A 25,540-nucleotide genomic window follows, 5' to 3' on the forward strand; every position below is an offset into this window, starting at 1 on the left:
ATCAACATACAGGTTAATTTAATGTGCTTGTATGTCAGTTGTTGTGGAAACAAGAACATTTGAACTATCATTGCACTGCACGACTTGCCTTTGGCACACTACTGGTGGAGAAGAGAGCTTGATTTAACTTGTTCCGAGTTGAAAATCAAGTGCACTGTCGCCACCTGTCGGCTAGATCCTTCATTGCACAATGTAATATTGATGTACGAAGATCTGCACACCATTTGGTCACCTTGTGAAATCACATTCTATCAGCTATCAAAAGTTTTTAAATTGTTTTTTTTCTGATTCCATTATTTTATTTTATAGAAAATCAGCAGACTTGCGGAAGCACAGGAAAACTATCCTGCATATTCCCCATATCCATATGAATATGAGGGGAAGGGCAGTGATTGCCAGTCACTGGATCAGCTGACTGTTAGCAACCTTGGTGATAACATGGACTTCCTTCAGGACCTTGGGCCAAAGTTCAGCACTCTGGGAGGGATTTGTCAACAGCCAGTGGAGCGCAGGAATGTCCGACTGTGAAAATAGATGATAAGTTGAGACTTGAGAGAGCTTCAAGCCTTCAGCTTTATCCCGTTTAATGATTGTTTCACATTTCTATATTTCTACATTTCTATGGTTTCAGCTTAGCTGCAAAGGGGTACCAGGGATTTTTTTTGTGCTGTTAGTTTTATTTTTTTGGAAGAGAGTGCTCTAGGTCAAGGCAAGCCTTGATTTTGAGCACCATGAAATCTGCACAGGAGCAGGGTGATCATGGATAAGCTGTGAACATGACGTCTACCGCGCTAAGACTGGCCTCAGGGAACTAAGTGAAACTGATACAGTATGCATTTGTGCCCATGATATATAAGGGATATAATATGCATAAGGAAGCATGTTGAGTGCTTGAATTGAAAACTGCTAACTTTACCTCAGCTTATACCTGCCTGTTTGATCGGCTTTCATCTGAAATTCATCTTTTTTTCCTCAGCAAATGTAAAGCCACACTTTCCCAACCCCACTAGTCTAAGCCATGCTGATTTGTGTAAGCGAGTTTTTGTCTGGGGTTGTCCTGCACATGATGCTATTATTGGGACGCTGACTTTAGGTATTGTTTTGTGCACTTTACTAGGATGACTTTGCATTGCAGAATCTCTTGAGTATTTTAAAGCAATAGTCCAGCCGAAAATGACAATTCTCCTTTGTCCTTCACATTGTTCAAATCATATTGAAGCTTATTTCTAGGTAAATGTGAATTTTTATCAAGATATTCTGACAATCCTTTCAGAATTCTGAGTTTACATCTTGCAGGTCTAATTTTTTTTCCTCTAAATCCTGAGCTCATTCAACATGCAATATTTTTACCTGTCCGTATGCACATGCAGAATTCTGGGAAATTATGAAATATGTTATGATGTAAACTTCAGAATTGTGAACAAGTCACAATATATATATATTTTTTAAATATTTTTATTCTGTGACGAAAATAAGCTTAAACACAAACCTGCATGACCCCCCCCCCCCCCCCCCACACACACACACACACAAACTAATTATTACATCTCTCCACATATTTTTGTTCCCTCTTCTTAAAGGGCTTTTTTGTTCTCCTGGGTTTTTCATTGTTGTTAGGCTTAAGTGGCTGGATTTATTTTTTTCTTTTATTATTATTATTATTGTAATGCTATATTTACATTTTGTAAGAGTGAACATAAAAGAGTTCAACAAACAGTTTATTCCATCAAACAGTTTCAGTTTTCCAGTCTTACTCAGTGTTCATCTATTTCTTTTATATTCCTCTTTGTATTGTAAATAGGTTTTATTTGTTTCATCCAGAATTATTTTTAAGAAAGGATTTATGATACATAAAAAAAAAAAAAAAAAAAAAAAAAAACGTTATCTGGATGGTTTTGGTTCAGAGGTGCTGAGGGCGACGATTTGCCATCATGGAATTTTCTGGCTGTATGTGTATGAGTGGGCTGAGGGAAAACGGTATCCCTACCTATCTCAAAGTTATAAGGTGCGAGCTTCGCGACCCAGCGCTGTGCACCGGCATCAAGCTTCGGTTTACTCATTATATACATCTGCGTTGGAGGATTTTTTTATGTCTGATTTATTTGTCAATAAAAGTTCAATCAAGCACAATCAAGCCCAAAAGACCAATTAATACACATTTTTAAAAAACTGTCGAGGATAATATACACACACACACACACACACACACACACAAAAACAGAAGCTTATTTCAGTTCATAATGGGAAATAAAACAAACAAACAAACAAAAAAACACATCAACTTATCACATAACTTCTAGAAACAAAAAAGCCATTTCTTATCTTTCTTCTTGAATTTGTTTTAAGCAATCAGGCAATTCATTCCAAACAACTGCGCTAGAATACAAAAAATAATTCTTCCTAAATAAACTCTGTTAAAGGGACACCAGGCAAGAATGCTGTTTTTGTCAAACAGCGACCCCTAGAGTAACTGTGGAGTACTTGTTTTTAACGTTACTGTCATAAATATCACTCACGGAGGGCATGACGTGTTACATAGTATACAATAGTACATTGTGTTTAATTTGTCGTTTAATGAGATTTAATATATGTTGTTAGTGGTGAGAATTTTCACGTGAATAAATACATATCCCCATGAACTTTAATGGTCCAGAGGAAGAACTTTTGCCATGTGTGTCACAGGTTCTGGGTTCCAATCCTAACTAATAGTATAGTTTATTTTCCTCATCAACACCGATTGTTTATTAGTGGCTGTATTTCAAGCAGGGACATGTTTTTTATGCATTGAGTTTTGTGATTTCACCATAATGAGTCTCTCAGTCCCCACAACGGATTGAGCAATGAGCGCGCGTCCGTTTGAATATCACAACAGAACACTGAATCCACTGAAACTGATCGCAGCGGTAATGAGCACTTTGGTCACTTGATTTCAAAAACAACACATTTCAGATCGCTTCTTATTTAAAAAACGAAATAAATGAATCTACTAGAGTTACCTGGAGATGTTTTATTTGTTTGTATTGGTACATCCGTGCTGCGAGATGTTTCAATGAGGACATATCACACGCAAATTACGCCTATGCTCGCGTCTGACTCCTCGCTCGGTCAGTCTGCTGTTTCCTCTTTCTCTGTTCCTCCGACAATGCTTTCCTAGCTTTCCTATCTTATATGCCGGCTTCGCCATGACGATAGTGTGACAAACTCTATCCTTCTCGACCTTGTTCCTGGATATGTGCAGTGTTGCCGCAAAGGAATATGTTACATCGCGAAAGCTGATATCACGCGATACTTCCTGATGCTGAGGCTGGCGGCTCGCCTGAAACCCCCATTCAACCCGAAAGAAGTCATATAACCATTTCAATAACTCTGAAGCTGTTAAATTAAGCTAAAATAACTGCATAGTGTCCCTTTAAAGGGATACTTCACTTTTTTTGGAAAAAGGCTCATTTTACAACTCCCTCACAGTTAAACAGTCGACTTTTACCATTTTTGAACCCATTCAGCCGATTCTCTGATATTTAGAAGAATATCAGTGACGATATAGTTTCTGGTCTCATTGACTTCCAAGTTATCCTTGTTAAGTTATCCATTGGCAAGTTATCGTTGTCCTAGAAAAAAAACAATCTCTTACGAAAACATATTCATACAAATATTTTGGAACATTTCTCTGCAGTATTTTGTACACCTTCATCAACTTAAAGGATAAGTTCACTTTAAAAAAAAAATCTTTTACTGATAATTTACTCACCCCCATGTCATCCAAGATGTCAACTTCTTTCTTTCTTCAGTCGAAAAGAAATTAAGGTTTTTGATGAAAACATTCCAGGATTTTCTCCATATAATGGACTTCTTTGGGAACCAAACGGTTCAAGGTCCAAATGAGAGTTTCAGTGCAGCTTCAAAGGGCTTTAAACGATACCAGATGATGAATAAGGGTCTTATCTAGGAACCTTCGAGTCATGACTCGAAAAAAGATTTGTTCATTTTGATGAACGAGTTTGAACAGGAGAGTCACAAACTTTTTTATTTATTTTTTAAATGACCGATCTTTTCGCTAGATAAGACGCTCATTCATCGTCTGGTGTCGTTTAAAGCCCTTAAAATCTGCACCGAAACTCTCATTTGGACCTTGAACCGTTTGGTTCCCATTGAAGTCCATTATATGGAGAAAATCCTGCAAAGTTTTCAGCAAAAACCTTAATTTCTTTTCGACTGAAGAAAGAAAAACGTGGACATCTTGGATGACATGGGGGTGAGTAAATTATAGCAAAAGTTTCTTTAAAAGTTAACTACTCCTTTAAGAAAAATAACCATTTTGTCCACTTGTAAAAACGTCTCGGTTACGTATGTAACACTCGTTCCCTGAGTAGGGAACGGAGACGTTACGACGGATGACGGAGAAAGGGGGTTTCGCCTAGAAAGCCAATCCTCTTCGAGTATTAAAAAACGAGCCAATGGCAAAGAAATGCCATGTTTATGCAGAATTTGCATAGCGTATCTCCACCTCACCCCGTGAGTATAAAAGGAGGAAGTGGACGCAACTGCAGTATGTCTTCGCTGAGGAGCCGAGACTGAACTCAGGTGTCTACCCAGCGGTACAGCGGAAGTCGCAGGGAGACGTAACGTCTCCGTTCCCTACTCAGGGAACGAGGGTTACATACGTAACCGAGACGTTCCCTTTCGTAGTCACTCCGAGTTACGTCGGATGACGGAGAATGGGAGTCCCCCTTGTAATCACGCCACCTTCACAGCTGTCTTCCAATGCCCTGCGCAAGTCTGAACCCCTGTCGCACTTGAGCGAGTACAAGAGAGGACACAGGCTCCACTCGGAGGTTATGGAATCTTGCGAATGTGTTAGGTGTCGCCCTGCCTGCAGCTCTGCAGATGTCTGCTAGCGAGACGCCATGCGCTAGAGCCCAAGAGGAAGCCACACTCCGGGTGGAGTGGGCCGTCACACCAAGGGGGCACGGTCGACCTTGATGCTGGTAAGCCAAAGCGATGGTGTCCACTATCCAGTGAGACAGCCGTTGCTTTGAGAGAGCCCTTCCCTTCTGGCTCTCACCATAACAGACAAAGAGCTGGTCTGATGTCCTGAAACAGCGCGTTCTGTCTACGTAAGCCCGGAGGGCACGTACTGGACAGAGCAGTGCCAAGGCTGGGTCTGCCTCCTCCAGGGGCAGCGCTTGCAGGTTCACCACCTGGTCCCGGAAGGGAGTGGTGGGAACCTTGGGCACATATCCAGGCCGGGGTCTCAGGATCACGTGAGAGTAAGCCGGCCCGAATTCCAGGCACGCTTCGTCAACAGAGAATGCGTGCAGGTCCCCTACCCTCTAGATGGAGGCCAGTGCAACCAGGAGCGCTGTCTTCATTGACAGGAACTTAATCTCAACTGATTGCAGAGGCTCGAAGGGAGGCCTCTGCAGGACACTTAAAACCACTGAGAGGTCCTAAGAGGGTACGAGAGGTGGGCAAGGAGAATTCAGTCTCCTCGCTCCCCTCAGGAACCTGATGATCAGATAGTGCTTCCCCAATGACTTACCTTCAACTGCTTCATGAAATGCGGCAATTGCTGCCACATAAACTTTCAGGGTGGAGGGAGACAGCCTTCGCTCCAACCCTTCTTGCAGGAAGGAAAGCACGACACTGATCGAGCATCTCCGGGGGTCTTCTCGGCGAGAAGAGCACCAGTTGACGAAGAGGTTCCACTTCAACGCATAGACGTGTCTAGTGGATGACGCTCTAGTGGAAGTGATGGTAGCCGCCACCGCAGGTGGCAGGGTACTCAAACCTGCCTCGTCCCATCCAGGAGCCACACGTGTAGCCTCCACAGATCGGGACGAGGGTGCCACAGGGTGCCCTGTCTCTGAGAGAGAAGGGCCTTCCTCAGAGGAATAGGCCAAGGAGGTGCTGTCGCGAGGAGTACCAGTTCGGAGAACCAGGTCTTGGTGGGCCAATATGAGGCTACCAGCAAGACCTTCTCCTCGTCCTCCTTGATCTTGCACAGAGTGCGATAAGGCTCACTGGGGGAAACACATACTTGCGTAGGCCCCGTGGCCAGCTGTGTGCGCTGAGGTGTCTGTGCCGAGCGTGCCCTCGGTCAGAGAGTAAAACAGGGCGCAATTGGATGAGTCGTGGGAAGTGTGACTCTCTGTGTGTCCCCGAACTGGTCCCATATCAGCTGAACCGACTGGGGATGGAGTTGCCATTCGCCAAAGACTGGACGGAACCGCGACAGCTCGTCAGCTGCCAGGTTCCGCTCTCCTGGAATGTAATAGCATGAAGGGACCTCAGGTGCTTCTGACTCCATAAGAGGAGGTGGCATGCGAATTGCGACATCCGACGTGAGCGTAGACCGACGGTTGATGTACGCTACTGTTGCGGTATTGTCTGAACGGACTAGTACGTGTTGACCCCTGAGCAGCGCTCAGAAGCGGTGCAGGGCAAGGCGTACTGCCAGCAACTCGAGGCAATTGAAATGGATAAGGCGCTGGGGTCCTGTCCAGGAACCTGTCCGTGGCCGCCCGAGGGGTCTCCACCGCCGTGGCCGCCCGCACAACCTGCTCCGTCCGCTCCGCCCTGGTTGCCTGCACAGCCTGCCCCGCCCTGTTCGCCTGCACAGCCTGCTCCGCCCTGGTTTCCTCCACAGCCTGGTCCACTGCAGTCTCCAGGTCCTCTTCCGCTCCACGGGCCTGGCCCTCCAACCCGTCCCCAGGTCCGCCTCTGCTCCATCTCCCTCCTGGACATTTTTGAGGAGCGTCTGGAATCCGCTCCTTAAAGGGGGGGCTATGTTACGGTCACTAGCTGGAATGCCCTTTTGAGCCAGCAGAGGGCACTCCAGATAAGACTATTATCACTCACAAACTACAGTTCCCAGAACTCACTGCCCGAACTCATCATCACTGATCACATTCACCTGTACCTCATTCACTGATTGCATTCACCTGTGTCTCATCCTGTTAGTCTGTATATACCTTGTGTTCACATTCACTTTTTGCGAAGTCTTGTTGTACTGTGTGTCTGCATTTCTGAGCGTTTTTTTGCTTTTGTTTTCTGGTTTTTGATTTTGTATTGTTCTTGGACTCTGATTATTGCTGCCTGCCCCGACCTCTGCCTGTTTCTTGGATTCCCTTTATTTATTCTCCATTGTCCTGTCTGCCGATTCTCGACCCTGCCTGTACGACTATTCTTAATAAAGCTGCATTTGGATCTACGCCTCAGCCTCAGAGCAGTTCATTACAGAAACTATGTCTATCACACTGTTATTTAATTCCTTCTGGTGAAATTAAATAACTTGAATCCTGGGAAGTCACCTGTGGGAGAAAAACAACAACAACAACAACAACAACAACAAGACTAATTTGAATGATATGCATCAAAATATTTTGTTTATTTGTGATAATCTTATCACTTTATTACTAGTACATTATTAGTTAGTAGGATATATCGAGTCATTACGTCACATCTGTACACATAAAGAAGAGTCTTGGCTAGTATAATGGATGTGAGAGGATGTTGAAGGTAGAGATTAGTAGCCTTTTCTCACAGCACTTGATATAATGAATCCGCCAGATTCAGAAAGGTTCAAACGACAATAACCAATGACAACAGATTCACCCGCTGTAAAATGCAAAAGACTTTCGGACTTCGGAGTGGCTACAGAAAAAAAGAGACTGCAATCAGACCCATGCAAAAACAAGGATACATTTATTGGAAGGACAGATACATATAGATTACATGTAGTCACGCAATGCTGACGTTGTAAACATTAACAATTTGAGAACAAAGTATAATTTGCATGGTTTTGCGTGATATGATAACTTATTAGCAATTTTTAGATTTAATCAGCGCGATTTGCTGCAATGTCAGAACAAGATCAAAAGTGGATGTTTCTTACTAGTTCAGATGACATTTATGTTGCTCATACTTCCAAAAAGTAGAATCTGTGATTCTGAATGCCAGAATTGACAACGGTGTGGTGACAGACACACACACGCACACACACACACACACACTCTCCTCAAACAGTGTGTTAATCTGCCCTGTGCCGTGTCGAGGGTGTTGAAGTACAACTCACGTAAAATTCTGCGAATGACTGCAATTGCAGATTTCGAACAGAGATCGCGACAAAGAGGAAAAATTGCGGACTGCAGCTTTAAGAATGGTTTGAATTTTACGTTCATGCCTTAGGCTACTCTAAAATGTGCTTTTAGTAAAACAAATAATTATGTGAATTCAGTCAAATGTGCACTGGCTGTATCTGTTAAATATAATATTCTATATAATCTGTAAAATTGTGAGCTTTTTTGAAGGTGAGATTTTTGAAGTTTTGATATGTCATTAAAGAGATAGTTCACTTTGAAATTAATTTTTGGTAAGTTTTAGCTTACCTCAAGGGCATCCAAGATGTACTAGGTGTCTTTGTTTACACAGTATTGCATTACAGACAAGAACGGTTTTACCTAAAAATTTCAAAATTAAAAATACTGTGGAAACAAAGACACCTACATCTTGGATGTCCTTGAGGCAAGCTAAAACATACCCAAAACTTATTTCAAAGTGAACTATCCCTTTAAGGGATAGTTGTGCATTAAAGTACCATTTCGGCAATGAGAACATTTCTGAGCCAAATAAAAGGCTTGTTTGAGATGAGCAAATTCTGCGCAGAATCGATCACCGGTGATCAGCGCGAGATGCATGCCGGTTAGAAATGTGTCCGAGAACGGTCCGCCTGGCTCTGATGTCATGCCGACGTATGTCAAAAAACTCTCGCGAGCGCAAGGCGGAGGGGTCGGATTCTGCAGTTGCTCTCCACCGACTGCGCTGATCAAAAGCATGATGGGAAACGACTTGCTGACGACACAGCTTAATGCTCATTGGTTTAAACAACAGTGATGAAGGTAAATTCCATATTCATTAAGCTAAATTCTCCAAATCAAGGCCTTGTTTTATTTTTTATTTTTTTATTTTTTCAAATTGAAACTGATATATATATTGTGAATCTCTTAAACGGGTTAAAAATAAGAAAGCTATAGTCAGTAACTCAAATATACTAGGCCTACTCTAAAATGTTCAAGTGAAAAATAGCTCTCATTTTATAGATGATGAAATTTGTAAGTCTGTCTATTTAAGCTAAGCTTATTTTGATTTATTTATTTATTTTATTATTAATTTTATTCTGATGTTTATTTATTTGTCGCTGTATAATAGGTCTATTTGTTTCACGAATTGTGGTGCTTGTAGGTAGGCTATGTTTGTAACTTGCATTCTAATAAAAAAGTTAAATAAATAAAAATAAAAATAAAAGAACAACAGATGAATTGTTCTCTTTTAAAATGTTTGATTTTAAAACTGATATCATGTTTTATGTGTATGCATATGGGTGAATAAACTCTCTGACAGTGCCATATGGGTTATATTTCATTTTTGTTAAAACAATAGGCTATATAAAAACACGTCTGTATTAAAGAAAAAGATTGATAAACACATATTTGGAATGTAATTAAATAACAAGTACTTTGGGTGTCTTGTTCATTATATTTATTTTTATATAAAAGCAACAGAACTTAAATCACATCCAGTTTATTAGCAACACGTGCACGAGCGTGAATCCCGTTAATCCCGCGATATCCGCCTTTGATCTCACAGGTGTCTGATTCACTGCGAGAACCGAGATCTGTCCGGCTTTATTGCGCTTTTTTCACTCCTCCCCTCACTGCAGCCGCTTACTCTCGACTACATTGCAGGCGAGGCGCATCTCAAACAAGCCTAAAGATAAAGATGTGTTCTGGTGACAGGCGTGTTTATTGAATCAATCAGATCTGAGTAAAACGATTGTCAGCGAGAAGCTCATCTGATTGGCTACATGATCAAGATGGACCCGCCCTCTTCTTCGTGCATGCAAAACGTCTCGGGTTATGACTATAACCCTTGTTCCCTGAGAAGGGAACGAGACACTGCGTCGATAAAATCGACTCTTTGGGGACGCTCCCTAAGCGTGCGCCTCTGAAGTATGAATGAAACTAATCCAATCCTGATTGGTGTTGCGTCGTGACGTAACATGTGACGGCATACCCGGAAGTATAAAAGTGACGCTGTCACAACACACACTAGCCTCGCGATGAAGCAAGACGCTCAAGGGTCTGAAAAGGGGGCGTGGCAACACGACGCAGTGTCTCGTTCCCTTCTCAGGGAACAAGGGTTATAGTCATAACCCGAGACGTTCCCTATCGAGGGAACTCAACACTGCGTCGATAAAATCGACTCTTTGGGGAACGAGTACCCACTAGGCCACGCACCGAACAGACCCGCCCCAGAGTGAAACTGATTAGGCACTCAGCAAGGGCCGAGTACGTGTGCACCGGGCGTACTGGGAAGGCTGAGACTGTAAAACCTGATGAAAGTATGCGGGGTAGCCCAGCCGGCTGCCTCACAAATCTCCTGCAGAGGTACTCCCGACAGAAGGGCCCTAGAGGAAGCCATGCCTCTAGTCGAGTGAGCCCTTAAGGCCAAAGGTGAAGGAACCCCACGCACCTTGTAAGCCTCAGTAATAGCCTGGACAATCCAGTTACTTATAGTTTGTTTGGTCGCCGGGAGCCCCCTCTTAGGTGACCCAAAGCATACTAACAACTGGTCAGATCTTCTCCAAGAAGCAGACTTTTCCAAGTATACACTCAAAGCTCTGACGGGGCAGAGCAAGTGAAGCCTCTCTTCTCCCGCCGACACATGAGGTGGAGGATGGAATGCCTGAAGGACTACAGAGCGAGCCGTACTCGAAGGAACTTTAGGCACGTAGCCCGGACTCGGGTGCAAAAAGGCCTTTACTTTGCCAGGGGCAAACTCCAAGCAAGCTGGCGTTACTGCCAGGGCCTGGAGATCTCCCACCCTCTTAAGAGAGGTAATCGCTAAGAGAAAGACCATTTTCAACGTTAAGTCCTTAGGCGAAGCCGACTCTAAAGGTTCGAAGGGAGCGAGGGACAACCCTTCCAGAACTATTGCCAGATCCCAGGCAGGCACCCTGGACCTGATCGCCGGCCTCATCCTCCAAGCACCACGGAGAAACCTAATGACCAACTGGTGCCTCCCCAGAGGTCCACCATCTACTGGCGCGTGGAAAGCCGAAACGGCAGCCACGTACACCTTAAGAGTGGACGGGGAGAGACCCGCAGAGAAACGATCCTGAAGGAATTCCAGAACTGAAGCCACTGGGCAGTTTACTGGATCCAACCTTCGTTCTCCACACCAAGTGTGAAACACCTTCCACTTGAGGCCATATAATCTCCTGGTAGATGGGGCCCTAGAGCTAAGTATGGTTTCAACCACCTCAGCTGATAAGCCAGCATTTAGGTACTGAACCCCCTCAGAGGCCAGACCCACAGCTTCCACAACTCTGGGCGAGGGTGGAAGATTGTGCCCTCCGCCTGAGACAATAGATCCCTCCTCAGAGGAATCGGCCATGGCGGAGCTATGAGGAGTGATATTATATCCGAGAACCATACTCGTGTCGGCCATCTCGGGGCAACCAGAAGTAGACTGATGCCCTCTTGACGGACCCTCTCCAGGACCCCTGGGAGCAGAGCGATCGGGGGGAAAGCATACAGGCGAAGCCTCGGCCAAGTCTGTACCATGGCATCCAACCCAAGTGGGGCTGGATGTGAGAGGGAGAACCAAAGTGGACAGTGGGACGTCTCTCGAGACGCAAACAGATCCACTTCCATCGGTCCGAACCTCTCCCATATCGACTTCACCACATCTGGATGAAGTCTCCATTCCCCGGGCTTCAGCCCCTGCCTCGACAGGATGTCTGCTCCCTGATTCTGAACCCCTGGGATATACATTGCCCTTATTGACAATATCTTTCCCTGGGACCAAAGGATAATCTGATGCGCCAGTTTGCACAGAGGGCGCGATCTGAGTCCCCCCTGTCGGTTCAGATAGGCCACCACTGACGTATTGTCTGTCCGTATAAGGACGTGGCGACCCTCGATGTCTGGGAGGAAGCTCCTCAAAGCCTTGAATACCGCCATCATCTCCAGGCAATTTATATGCCAAGTGCGATGATGGTCCTGCCACAGACCCCTGGTAAAGCGGCCGTCCATGACCGCGCCCCAGCCCGTAAGGGAGGCGTCTGTCGAAACGGTTTCCCGGCGACATGACACCCCCAACACTGGCCCTTGGGATAGGAACCAAGGCTTCTTCCATATTTGCAGAGACTGAAGGCACTTGCGCGTTACTCTGATCATACGGAACGGATTTCCTTTGGGTGAGAACCCCTTGGTCTTCAACCACCACTGGAGGGGCCTCATGTGAAGGAGGCCCAGAGGAATAATGTTGGATGCCGCTGCCATGAGGCCCAGCATCCTTTGAAAGTGTTTCACAGTGACGGCCTGACCTAGCCTCACCCTGGACACCATCGCCAGAATTGACTCGATACGTGCGGGAGACATACGTGCCTGCATTGTAATCGAGTTCCACACGACTCCCAAAAAGGTCGTGCCCTGGGACGGTTCTAGCACACTCTTCTTCAAATTGAGTCTCAACCCCAATTTTTGAATATGGCCAAGAACGACATCTCGATGCCGAACTGCCATCTCCCGAGACTGGGCCAAAATAAGCCAGTCGTCGAGATAATTCAATACGCGAATCCCCTGAAGTCTCAGTGGAGCAAGGGCCACGTCCATACACTTGGTAAATGTGCGGGGAGAGAGTGCTAGGCCGAACGGAAGAACCCGATATTGGTATGCTTCGCCCCCGAAAGCGAACCTCAGGTACCTCCTGTGACAAGGAAGGATGGAGATGTGAAAATAGGCGTCTTTCAGATCTATCGTGACAAACCAGTCCTCGGATCTGATTTGACTCACGATTGTTGGAATGGTCAACATTCTGAATTTGAACCTTCTCAGAGACCGGTTCCACACCCTGAGATCCAAAATTGGCCTTAACCCCCCATCCTTCTTTGGAACTATAAAGTACCGGCTGTAAAACCCGGACTCCCTGTCTACCGGAAGAACACGTTCTATGGCTCCTTTCGACAGCAGAGTCTGTACTTCTTGTTCCAACACCTGAGCCTGCTCTGGGACCACCGCAGTGAGCACCACCCCAGAGAACTTGGGGGGGGCGGTGCGCGAACTGCAGTCTGTACCCAACTCGTATTATCTGCAGGACCCATGGAGATATGTTGGGAAGATGATACCATCCCTCTACAAAATCTGCTAAGGGTACCAGCCTCTCGAGGCTGGCCTCTGGTGTCTTTTCGCTGGAAATTGATGCGGCCCGAAGCGCTGTTAACGGCGGACCTGCATCTTTTCCTAGAGGGCCCCGTTGTGAGAACAACCTCGGTTGTCTCACTGCGGAGGGGGCAGCCCTCTGAAGTCCTGCCTTGGCTAGGACCTCTTTCCCTGTGGGAGGAGCTGGCTGATGGCTGGGGCTGATTGCTTTGCCCCCCCCTACTAGATTTGGCCTTCGCTTTCCGGGGGAGGTACTGCTGGAACGCCGCAGATTGTTTTCTCGACTCCTGAAACCTGTCGACAACCGAATTAACGGCGTCGCCGAACAGGCCAGAAGCCGAAAGCGGCGCATCCAGCAGGAAGGACCTATCCTTTTCTTTAATACCGGATAAGTTCAGCCACAGATGCCTCTCCGTGGCCACCATGGCCGCCATAGAGCGGCCAATAGCGCTGGCCGCTTCCCTAGTGGCCCGGAGAGACAAATCTGCGGCCTTCCTCAACTCCGCGACATCTTCAGGAGTAGGCCCCTCCCCCTCATCCAAATCTTTCAGGAGGTCGGCCTGGTATGCCTGCAAAATCGCCATTGAGTGCAGACACGAACCAGCCCGACCCGCCGCCATGCAAGCCCTGCCCACCAATGCAGATGTCTCTCTGCAGGGCTTACTAGGCAACACCGGGGTCTTTAGGGAAGACGCCGATTCGGGAGAGAGATAGCTCGCTAAAGCCTCCTCCACCTTCGGCATCTTCCCATATCCCATATCTCGAGCCCCCATAACATTGCTGTAATCTATTACATTGGGACTCGAAATACGGGACGAATGCGGTCTTTCCCACGTTCTCGAGATCTCTTTATGGAGATCAGGGAAAAACGGCAGACCCCGGCGGTGAGGCTGTGACCTGCGCTGCAGGTAACGCTCGTCCATTTTACTGGTGACTTGCGTTTCCTGCTCATGTTGTGGCCAGCTGATGTTTAGTCTGGCCACAGCGCGTGTCACAACCTCCACCAGCTCCTCATAACCCAGGCCGCGTGATGGCGTGCTGAGATCACGGTCGTCCGCATCGATGCTGAGCACGTCCCCTTCCTCAGAAGTAGACAGCTCAAGCACCGGGACCTGATCGCGGGTAGGAGAAACCGCAGCGCGGGCTCCCACACCACTCTCAGAGGCTGCGGGACCAGCCGATGGCGAGCGAGAAAATGCCTCAGCATTCTCACTCTCCTCCGCCAGATCCCGCTGCGAACCCCAGGATCTCAGTCGCCGCATCGCCTCGACATATGCGGGACCGGAACCCTGGGGAACGCGAGCCTGACCGTGCTCGTCAAAGCACGCCAGCCGGGAGCGCAGCACTCTAATAGGCAAAGCTTCACACATTTCACAAGCAGCCCCCTCGAGAGCTGCCCGTGCGTGCTGCACTCCCAAACAATACACACAGAGAGAGTGTGCGTCCCCACCCGTGATGAAACGAGGGCAGGGATGCACACACCTCTTGAATTGTTCACTGGCCATACTTTCTTTCAATAATAAGACAAACAACACCAAATAAGACAGACAGTTTCAACATAAAGCGCTTGCTGAAGAGCGAAAGCTAGTGTGTGTTGTGACAGCGTCACTTTTATACTTCCGGGTATGCCGTCACATGTTACGTCACGACGCAACACCAATCAGGATTGGATTAGTTTCATTCATACTTCAGAGGCGCACGCTTAGGGAGCGTCCCCAAAGAGTCGATTTTATCGACGCAGTGTTGAGTTCCCTCGATAGGGAACTCAGTTAGAGAGAGAATCGTGCCAAAACTGGAAGCGCAGGTAAAAGAGAGACGCAACTGAACAGATCGGGTTATTTCGGGAACTTTTTTGCCCCATGCACACAAGAAGTCATTCAGACATTTGCAACAGTTAATTTTTTTACAGAAAGTTTAATTTTGCGCAATTCATCTGTTTTGCAGTTCCTGCCTCGGTTGTTTTCGCTTGCAGATTGCTGTTAACAGACTTGCCACTTGCAACTTTTTGCCGCATTTGTAAGCGCGGAAAAAAAAAAGAAAAAAAAAATGAAAATCTGAAGAATACTGCTTATTTATTTCGCATTAGCATGAAGCTGCAGCTTCAAAATACATTAATTACTCTTACGAATAACAGTTAAATGCTGCAAACATTTTCTTACACTTGAGGGGCGATTTACACCTTTACAAATCTTACTCTGCACATGCGATTCTTTATATCATTATTTTACCTTCATACAATCCTCCACAAGCAACCTTGGGATATTTATTTCAAGGGGAAGAACGTGGTAGTTAAAGCCACACTGTGGAACTTTTTAACCTTTAAAATATATTACCAAAACCCATTGAGATGGTACATCGACTTACAATAGGTTGAATGACATGTCTGCCGTAGCCTGAAGGTGTCTGTATCGCTTTTACTAGCACTTTGTAACTTCGCGTTTTGGGTAGGAAAGAACTACAAAAAGAACCAGAAAGAACTACAAAATTCAACAGCTTTACAGCATACGTCACTTCCCCCAACACCCCAACTTCCTCAGATTCTGACGTTAGTGCTCAACTTGCGTTTGATTGCCGTCTGTATGTTTTTGTCATGACCGAACAACAGAGACAAGGAAGAAGGCAACGGTTTTATCAGAGGAAACTAAAAAGAGAAAAGGGGAGAGTGACAAATTAAAAGCCAGGACGAGGATCAACATTGGTCCAGCTTTCGCTTGACTCGCTGGCGTGAGCAGAAGGGTGCTCGACCGCTGTGGACGCTTGCCTGCACACAAATGCCGTTTCCAAGGTAACCTAGATAAATTCATTTAAGCAGTGTAGTATTTTCTGGTATTCCGGCCACAGCCGATAGTGTTATGGGTGTAATAAAATGCCCACAGCCCACTGTTCATTTCTACACAGAAAAACAACCCGCATCAGAGCAGGGCTCGCACAAATAAAATCGACTCATGTCAAATGTAACGTTACATTTGTAACGTCACGACTCAGTAGTTAACACTAACGTTACACACCACTTGTGCAGACTGCTATGAGGGAATCGAGTGCGGCAAGGCTGCCCGGCCCGCCTCAAATACCGCAAGCACACACAATCTAAAGACACGGGAGGCTGACCGGTTGACTGTTTGTTGACTTTAATTTGCAACATTGCTGAGAAGCTTGTGGCCTCTAGGGATGCTAGACGTGAAAGTTCAACACATTCTCATCCTTTGGCATCATATAGGTGACGCCACATTTTGTTGAAATACTACGCACATGGCACGCTTTAGCGTCAATATAACATGCACCCATGCTACCCATGTAATGGGTAGGTTAAGGGTCTGGGGTAGGGTCTGTGTCTCAAATTGACACTAAAGGATGCCAGTCACCTGTATGACGCCTTGGGTTCTGCGTGTTATATTGACGCTAAAGGGTGCCATGTAGTATTTCAAAAGAAATGTCATAAGGCGTCACCTATATGACGCCAATGGATGAGAACGGGCTCGAAAGTTACAGGTCGAGCGCCACTAGTGGCCGAAAGTTCCGCAGTGTGGCTTTAAAGGGGAAATGAAGTGGTGAATCAAGTTTACATGATTTACAAGATGGATTTCCAATATAATCAACAATTATATAAGAAACATTACAAATGTAAACATTTAGAAGAAAAATAGAAAAAAAATCTTTCGCCGCCAGGGCGCCGCCATTGTGCAGGTGACGTCACAGGGTTGGTTGGCTCAAGTTTAACAGGCTCTGGGCATTGAAAATCGCGACATCAAACTGTGTTTATACCAGTGTTTTGACCGCGAACGACTAATGTATTAAAGGCTCATTCAGTCGGGACTTTTATTCTGAAACCGTAGTCATGGTAACCTGCAGAACTGTGTACAGTTGTCAGTTCAATTGCCGCTATCTGCTGAGTGCATGTAATCTGTGAGAGCTGTCAGCTGTAATGTTGATTCCTGTTCGTTCAGGGTGATTGGTGCAACTCTAATATTGTGATGTTAGTCATTGCCCTCAAAGTAAGTCACTTTTATTATATTTAGGTTGATTTTGAGTTGTGTAACTTGATCTGTATAGAGTTAAGCGTCCGTGACATAAGTGCATGTCCGGACATGTCCTGTATAGATCGTTCTGTGTTATTCAGATCGGTTATAGGCTAGTATTATTATTTAATATTAGGCTATTCCTTAAAGTGTGACGATTCATTCTTTATTAAGCACCATATCAGTGGTATGGGTTATTAATGAGGTGCTGTTAGTCGGTCTGTTAAGATGTTCTAATACTAGACGATCAGCGTCATGTTTGTCTGTATGCTCTGCATATGAGCCATACGATTATCCATATATGGGCACTGAATGTTATTGATGACAATGGCCCTCGCCGTGTGTATTTTTTTTCCTGTTTAATACTTCGTTTCAGTTTATTTAGCTAGATGTTTCGTAGAGAAATGTCAATAATGAGTATTCTGGATAATCATTTAATTATGTAACAGTGCATGCTTCTTATTGTATATTTAGTTTATTCATTCTCTTTATTGTACTTATTTTTCAGACTATGTACATCATTGAATATACAGTTGTGGCCCATCCATCTATCTACAATACACCAAATTAATCTGACCACCTGTCTCCTCATTATTTGTGCTCTTACCGGCACCCAGAAGGGTTTACTCATCCATTACCTAATCCAAACCTAACAGTCCAAAGCCTCTCCAACAAATTGGTCCTTCGAGCCGGAGTGAGTTCTCCCTTCTGAAGTTATGGACTCTGATGAGGAGAGGATTGGAGGCACTCGCCCTAAGCGCAATACTCGTCCTCCAGCTTACCTACAACAGTATGAGGTACATTATCCCCGAGGCCGACCTGTCACTGCGCATGATGTTCCACACACCTGGGAGGCACCTGTCCACCGGACTCCTCCCCCATCCTTCCAGCCATACGCCTCTGCCTCTGGTGGTGACTTGGTATGTTCTGGTGGCTCACAGATCATGTCCTCTAGTTATATGCCTCCACAGCATGTTGTTTTTCCTCGGCAATCCTTCTTGTCGCCTTCGGCAGCTGATTTTACTACCTCTGTACATGTCAGTGATCGACAGCACTTGCGCCAGGAGCATGCTCAACTAATGCAGACACATCAGGCTTTCCAGGCTGACTTAAGGGAGTTGAGAGAAGTCCGAGCAGAAGTACGAGAATTAGTTCAGGTGGCTCAGTCCCTTCGAGTAGATCTCAGTAAAGCTAGAGGAGAGAACTTATCGCCAGCACAGCCGACAGCGTCTCAGTTATCCAGCCCTCTCCTGAGGCCATATGAATCTACAAACCTAGTGGAGGATGGACATGTCACTGAGCTTCCCCCACCACCGTGGCCTGAGCCTGATGTTGACCTAAGCACACGGTTGGATGACCTTGCTTTGTCTGATACCGGTGCCACAATTCACCTACCTGTGATGCCAGGGACCAGAAAGTATTCCTTTGTTTCCCCGGCTACTCAGTCACGCCCTCCTAAACCTTATGCTCCTGATGTCTGGGGATTTCCCCCTCCTCCTACTCCTAAAGAGCTCCAAGAGCTGCTAACACCTGCCGCCATGCCTTTACCTGCTAGCCGCACGTCGGTGCCTATCTCCTCATGGTTCAGCTCTATGCCTGCTTATTCGATTCCTCCAAATTTAGCGATGAAGGTAGAACCCAATCAACCTCCTGCAGCATCTAGGTCTGAACATGTGTACAGAGGACCTACCCCTACAATTCCTAAGTTTAGCCGGCCTGATCCGGGTGAGTTTGCCCGACTTCGGATTGCTTTAGAGAACCTGCTCCCCCCTGACGGGACGGAACTTTTCAAATACCAGATCTTAGTGGATCATCTCAAGCTTGAGGAGGCTAGAATGATAGCGGACGCTTATTTGAACTCCCTTACCCCATTCACTGATACAATGACTGCACTTCATGAGAAGTTCGGCCAACCGCATCAGCTGGCCTTAAGGAGGATCGCTGTTGTTCTAGAAAGTCCTGACATCAAGCGAGGTGATATATCTGCCTTTCAGAGGTTCGCGCTCCAGGTACAGTCGCTAGTAGGATTACTGACAACCTTGGGACGCGACGGTGAACTGGAGCTGAGTTGTGGGTCCCATGTGGCGCGACTTCTTAGTAAGCTTCCACCTGAGCTGCGTGCTGACTTTCGTCGCCATATGTTCCACCAACCTGGCACGACCCCTAATCTGGTTGACCTTTCGAACTGGCTCCGTTACGAAACATGGTGCCACAGCTACGATGCCGAGCCGATGTCTAAAGTCTTTCACGCCAAGCAAGAATCTGGAAAGAGAACTGTGACCATTCTGCATGGGGTTAAAGAACCCCCGGTGGAGACTCCCATTTCTCGCAAGGGTCTCGTTTCACAAACTAAACCTTCTAAAGTGAAACGGTATTGTCCATTCTGTGATAAGACTGAGCATTACCTAAGCCAGTGTGCATCCTTTAATAAGCTTACCTCTGACCAGGTCAGGACATGGATTCGGAGTAACAATCGTAGTTGGCGATGTGCTAGGGCACACCATGCTGCTCAATGTGACCTTAAGAAACCGTGCAACCTCTGCCAAGGCACACATCTCTGCCCTCTTCATGAGGTGAATTTTGGTCTATCCCCGAGGGAGGATTCAGCTCAAGTGGAGAAGAGTTGCCTGACGAATTCCTCTCCTGATCGATTCTTCTTCGTCATGCTCAAAGTGGTTCCTGTAAATCTACATTATGAAGATCGCACCCTTGACACCTTCGCTCTTCTTGATGATGGCTCGGAGAGGACTATTCTGCTCTCCCCTGCAGTTAAGGCCTTGGGGATCAAGGGTGTTCCTGAGGATCTTCCTTTACGGACAGTGAGAGACGATATCCAGGTCCTTCATGGTTCTTCCATATCCTTTCGGATCTCTTCCATCTGTAAACCCCAAACCAGTTATAAGATCAATCATGCCTTCACAGCAGATCGTCTTAACCTATCTCGCCAGTCTTACCCAGTAGAACAGCTACGACAGAAGTACAGACATCTGCAGGGTCTTCCAATCAGTACACTTACTGAAGTCCAGCCTTTACTTCTCATCGGTTCCGATCAGCCCCATCTCATAATTCCGACAGAGCCTGTTCGTTGGGGCGGCCCGGGTGCACCAGCTGCAGTTCATACACGCCTAGGATGGACGCTCCAGGGCCCCATTCCTTTCATGGGGCGGCCTCCTGCAGCCCAGCAATGCCTGTTAACTACCATGGATCCAATCCAGGATGAACTCTTCCAGAATGTTCAACGCCTGTGGCAGTTGGATGTGGGTCCGCAGTGGGAGAGTAAAGATGTAACCCGGTCCAAGCAAGATCATGAGGCTCTTCAGCTGCTTGAGATGGAAACTCGCACTCACCATGTGGAGGGCATCAATCGGTTAGCTACGCCTTTACTGCGACGTAAGGACATGCCTTGTTTGAATGCACCTAAGGAGTCCGTCCTACCTACCCTTCGCAGTGTAGAAAGGCGTCTGTTGAAGGACCCTGTTAAAGCTGAAGTCTATAAAGAGGAAATGAGGAAATTAGTCGAGACAGGAGCTGTTCGGGAAGCGACTGACCCTTTACCTGATTCGGCTGAGTGCTGGTACATCCCTCACCACATTGTTAGTCACAATGGGAAGTTCCGCATCGTGTTTAACTGCTCACACCAATATCAAGGACATAGCCTCAATCAGTACCTGTTGCCAGGGCCCACCCTTGGCGCCTCGTTGTTGGGAGTTCTTATCCGCTTCAGGGAACATCCCGTGGCAGTGAGTGGGGACATCAAGGCGATGTTCCACCAGGTTCGCCTTCTACCTGGGGACCGTCATCTACTCCGTTTCCTTTGGCGGGACCTGAAGATGGATGAGGCACCAAGGATTTTTGAATGGCAGGTACTACCTTTTGGCACGACCTCCAGTCCATGCTGTGCAACCTACGCACTACAACGCCATGTACAGCAACATCCCCAGACGGATGAGATGATTCAGTTTTCAATGGAGAAGTGTTTCTATGTCGATAATTGCTTGCAGAGCCTGCCTACTGTTGAAGCAGCGCGAAGTTTGATTGATCGACTACGAAATATCCTCTCTGGAGCTGGATTTGACATTCGCCAGTGGGCCTGCAATGATCCTAGTGTGGTGAGTCACCTACCAACCAATGCTCGAGCTGTGAGTGTGGAACTGTGGTTGACGCAGGAGAAATCCGATCTCTCTGAATCAACGCTAGGTCTGAGCTGGAACTGGCAGGCGGACACTTTGTCCTACAAGCACCGACCTGTGGTATATAACACTCTTACATTGAGGAATATCTACAAGGTACTAGCTTCCCAATACGACCCTCTTGGCTGGCTTCTACCTTATACGACTCGAGCGAAAGTGATCATTAAGCAACTGTGGAACAAGCAGAGAGGGTGGGATGACCCCAACCTACCACCTGAGCTCCTCCAGTCTTGGAATAATTGGGAAGAGGAACTCCAATACCTACCTTGTATCACCTTTTCCCGGCCATATCTCCCTCCTGAAGTTGAAATGAGTGGAGCTACTCATGAGGTACATGTCTTCTCGGATGCTTCTGAGCAGGCATATGGAGCGGTGGCTTACCTCCGGACTACTGACCAGGAAGGTCGGACCTATCTGTCCTTCATCATAGCACGCTCGCGTGTCACTCCTAGACGAGCTCACTCTATTCCAAGACTGGAACTCTGCGGAAGTCTAGTCGCAGCACAGTTGGCTAAGTTACTTGAGAAAGAGTTGACCCTACCTATCAAGTCTACTTCCCTGTGGACAGACTCTACCACGGTCCTTCAGTGGTTGAGTTCTGAGTCCTGTCGATACAGAGTCTTCGTAGGAAACAGAATTGCTGAGATCCAGGAGTTGACGGCGAAGTGTTCATGGCATTATGTAAGCTCTGCAGACAACCCGGCGGATGACCTCACGAAAGGAAAACCTCTCCAATACCTTGCTGTACCAAACCGATGGTCTCAAGGACCCTCCTTCCTCCTCCGGGATGCCAAGAATTGGCCAGTATTTCCTAAGACTGAGAACATGGCAGACAAGGCGGAACTGCGGAAATCTGCCTTTTGTGGGATCAGTACCTGCCCTCCCTCTTCTGGCAATACTGACAGATGGAACTACCATACCTGGCAGGAACTATTAGATGTGACAGCCCAAGAACTTCGAACTACCATTTCTCCTGGAACTTCTCCCCAGGCTGAGGATTACCATAAGGCTGAGCTCCAAATTCTCAGACGTGTGCAACAAGAATCTTTTCCTGAGGACTTTAAATTGTTAGAGAGCGGGAAGTCAGTCCGGTCCAAAAGTCGTCTAATTACCTTAGCCCCTGAAATGGATCTGTCCAGTGGTCTTATCAGGGTAGGAGGTCGTTTGAGGAGAGTTGCAGGCATTGAGGACTCTGTTTTGCATCCTCTGGTTTTGGACCCTTATCACCCAGTCACCCGTTTGATCATAGACCATTATGACCAGAAATTACATCATTCTGGATCTGAACGGCTGTTTGCCGAACTACGGAGATATTACTGGATTCTTCGTGGCCGCGAAGCTGTACGACGGTTTCAACACGAGTGTCCAGAATGTCAACGGTGGAGGGCCCAACCGACAATTCCTAAGATGGCAGATCTTCCCTCCGCTCGTCTTCGGCTCTACAAGCCTGCCTTCTATTCTTGTGGAATGGACTGTTTTGGACCATTGCTGGTCAAACTCGGAAGACGTACAGAGAAACGTTGGGGTATTCTGTTTAAATGTTTGACCACGAGAGCAGTCCATTTAGACTTACTTCCAAGCATGAGTACCGACTCCTTCCTCATGGCTCTTAGAAGGTTTGTCTCGAGGAGAGGGACACCGGCTGAGTTGTGGTCGGATCGAGGTACGAACTTCCGCGGGGGTGAAAGGGAGTTACGGGAAGCTTATGCCGCATTAGTTCCTGATATACAGCATCAGCTTGCTCGCCATAAGATCCATTTCCATTTCAATCCCCCGTCGGCCCCCCACTTCGGTGGAGTCTGGGAACGGGAGGTGAGATCTGTTAAATCAGCCTTGTACACGGTTTTGGGTTCACAGTCAGTTCCCGAGGAAGTGTTGATGACTGTCTTGCTGGAGGTAGAGGCCATCCTGAATTCAAAACCCTTGGGTTACGTATCGTCCGATATTGCAGATACTGACCCAGTGACGCCAAATAGTTTCCTCATGGGGCGGCCGGATGGATCTCTGCCTCAAGTCATTTACCCAGAATCAGAGATGCTAAGTCGCCGGCGCTGGCGACATTCCCAGGTCATAGCGGACCAATTCTGGTCAAGGTTCATCAGGGACTATCTTCCCAGCCTTCAAACTCGCCAGAAATGGCAAGCCTCTCCCCCTAACTTGAAGGAAAAAACATTTGTTTTAGTTGTCGACCCCCAATTACCTCGTGGTTTATGGCCTGTGGGACAAGTTATCAAAACTCATCTGAGCCTGGATGGTCAAATCCGTTCAGCGGACGTGCAGATAAAGGACCAAGTTTATACCAGACCAGTAGCCCGCCTAGTCATCCTGCCAGCCTTACCTAAGGATGATCCTGATGCTTCTAGCAGCTGATAAGTGAAGTCGCCTTTCATGGCAGCAAAGATGCTCCACATCTTTGGGGGCGGCTGTATTAAAGGCTCATTCAGTCGGGACTTTTATTCTGAAACCGTAGTCATGGTAACCTGCAGAACTGTGTACAGTCGTCAGTTCAATTGCCGCTATCTGCTGAGTGCATGTAATCTGTGAGAGCTGTCAGCTGTAATGTTGATTCCTGTTCGTTCAGGGTGATTGGTGCAACTCTAATATTGTGATGTTAGTCATTGCCCTCAAAGTAAGTCACTTTTATTATATTTAGGTTGATTTTGAGTTGTGTAACTTGATCTGTATAGAGTTAAGCGTCCGTGACATAAGTGCATGTCCGGACATGTCCTGTATAGATCGTTCTGTGTTATTCAGATCGGTTATAGGCTAGTATTATTATTTAATATTAGGCTATTCCTTAAAGTGTGACGATTCATTCTTTATTAAGCACCATATCAGTGGTATGGGTTATTAATGAGGTGCTGTTAGTCGGTCTGTTAAGATGTTCTAATACTAGACGATCAGCGTCATGTTTGTCTGTATGCTCTGCATATGAGCCATACGATTATCCATATATGGGCACTGAATGTTATTGATGACAATGGCCCTCGCCGTGTGTATTTTTTTTCCTGTTTAATACTTCGTTTCAGTTTATTTAGCTAGATGTTTCGTAGAGAAATGTCAATAATGAGTATTCTGGATAATCATTTAATTATGTAACAGTGCATGCTTCTTATTGTATATTTAGTTTATTCATTCTCTTTATTGTACTTATTTTTCAGACTATGTACATCATTGAATATACAGTTGTGGCCCATCCATCTATCTACAATACACCAAATTAATCTGACCACCTGTCTCCTCATTATTTGTGCTCTTACCGGCACCCAGAAGGGTTTACTCATCCATTACCTAATCCAAACCTAACAGTCCAAAGCCTCTCCAACAACTAATGTTAGGTACAGATATTAGACAAAAAGACGACGTCTCATGTTATATGTTGACAAACTGCACATAGAAACATTGTTCGGGATGTCTGCCGTCAGATATTCCCGTCTCGTCAACACCATGTAAGTTACGTTGCTGTGTAGAACAGTCAGTGGTGGTTTGGGGCGGAGAGCGGGTTTGCAACGCTAACTTACCAGGTGTCAGTGTGGCTGTTGTCCTGCGATGCCCTCCGTGTCAGAGTCCATCTGTTGTCAAGAGGTTGATCTTGAGCATGTGTTGCGTGGTCAATTCTGCATCACCGGCGCGCACGTTTACCATGCTGTGCCGGGAGTTAGACGTGTGGAAGCGGCGATGCTTTCCCTGAAGGATGTCAGAGCGGAGACACTTTTTCCTAGTATATGTAGGCTGTAGCTAACGTCACTACCAATGTGAAAATATGGACGTTTCATTTCCCCTTTAACAAATACGTGCTAACTTACATGTTATTGACGAGACGGGAATATCTGACGGCAGACATCGCGAACAATGTTTCTATGTGCAGTTTGTCAACATATAACATGAGACGTCGTCTTTTTGTCTAATGTCTGTACCTAACATTAGTCGTTCGCGGTCAAAACACTGGTGTAAACACAGTTTGATGTCACGATTTTCAATGCCCAGAGCCTGTTAAACTTGAGCCAACCAACCCCGTGACGTCAACTGCACAATGGCGGCGCCCTGGTGGCGAAAGATACAAAGTTTTTTCTTTTTTTCTTCTAAATGTTTACATTTGTAATGTTCCTTA

At 46.3% G+C, this 25,540-nt stretch overlaps 2 protein-coding genes across 2 annotated transcripts in view; both read left to right on the top strand.

Moving 5' to 3' along the window:
* The window catches only part of cdh26.1 (cadherin 26, tandem duplicate 1), a 109,238-nt gene extending 107,108 nt beyond the window's left edge, over positions 1–2,130 (top strand). The window contains exon 19 of the mRNA XM_039654827.2: positions 310–2,130. Within this exon, the coding sequence (XP_039510761.2) occupies positions 310–528 (219 nt within the window). The 3' untranslated portion in view covers positions 529–2,130. The remainder of the gene's footprint in view (positions 1–309) is intronic.
* Positions 2,131–17,104: 14,974 nt separating this feature from the next.
* LOC148970537 (uncharacterized) lies at positions 17,105–24,750 on the top strand. The gene is made up of 3 exons (XM_089124316.1): positions 17,105–17,215; positions 17,748–24,058; positions 24,591–24,750. The coding sequence occupies exon 2, from the start codon at positions 17,956–17,958 to the stop codon at positions 23,797–23,799; it is 5,844 nt and encodes a 1,947-aa protein (XP_088980442.1). The 5' UTR covers positions 17,105–17,215; positions 17,748–17,955; the 3' UTR covers positions 23,800–24,058; positions 24,591–24,750.
* Positions 24,751–25,540: the final 790 nt, after the last annotated feature.

Source organism: Pimephales promelas, chromosome 20, assembly GCF_988280905.1.
Source record: "Pimephales promelas chromosome 20, fPimPro1.hap1.1, whole genome shotgun sequence".
In the NCBI taxonomy this organism is placed as follows: Eukaryota; Metazoa; Chordata; class Actinopteri; order Cypriniformes; family Leuciscidae; genus Pimephales; species Pimephales promelas.

What these genes read in the sequence shown, in the direction of transcription:
- LOC148970537 (XM_089124316.1), top strand. Translation starts at nt 17,956, where the DNA reads ATGGACTCTGATGAGGAGAGGATTGGAGGCACTCGCCCTAAGCGCAAT.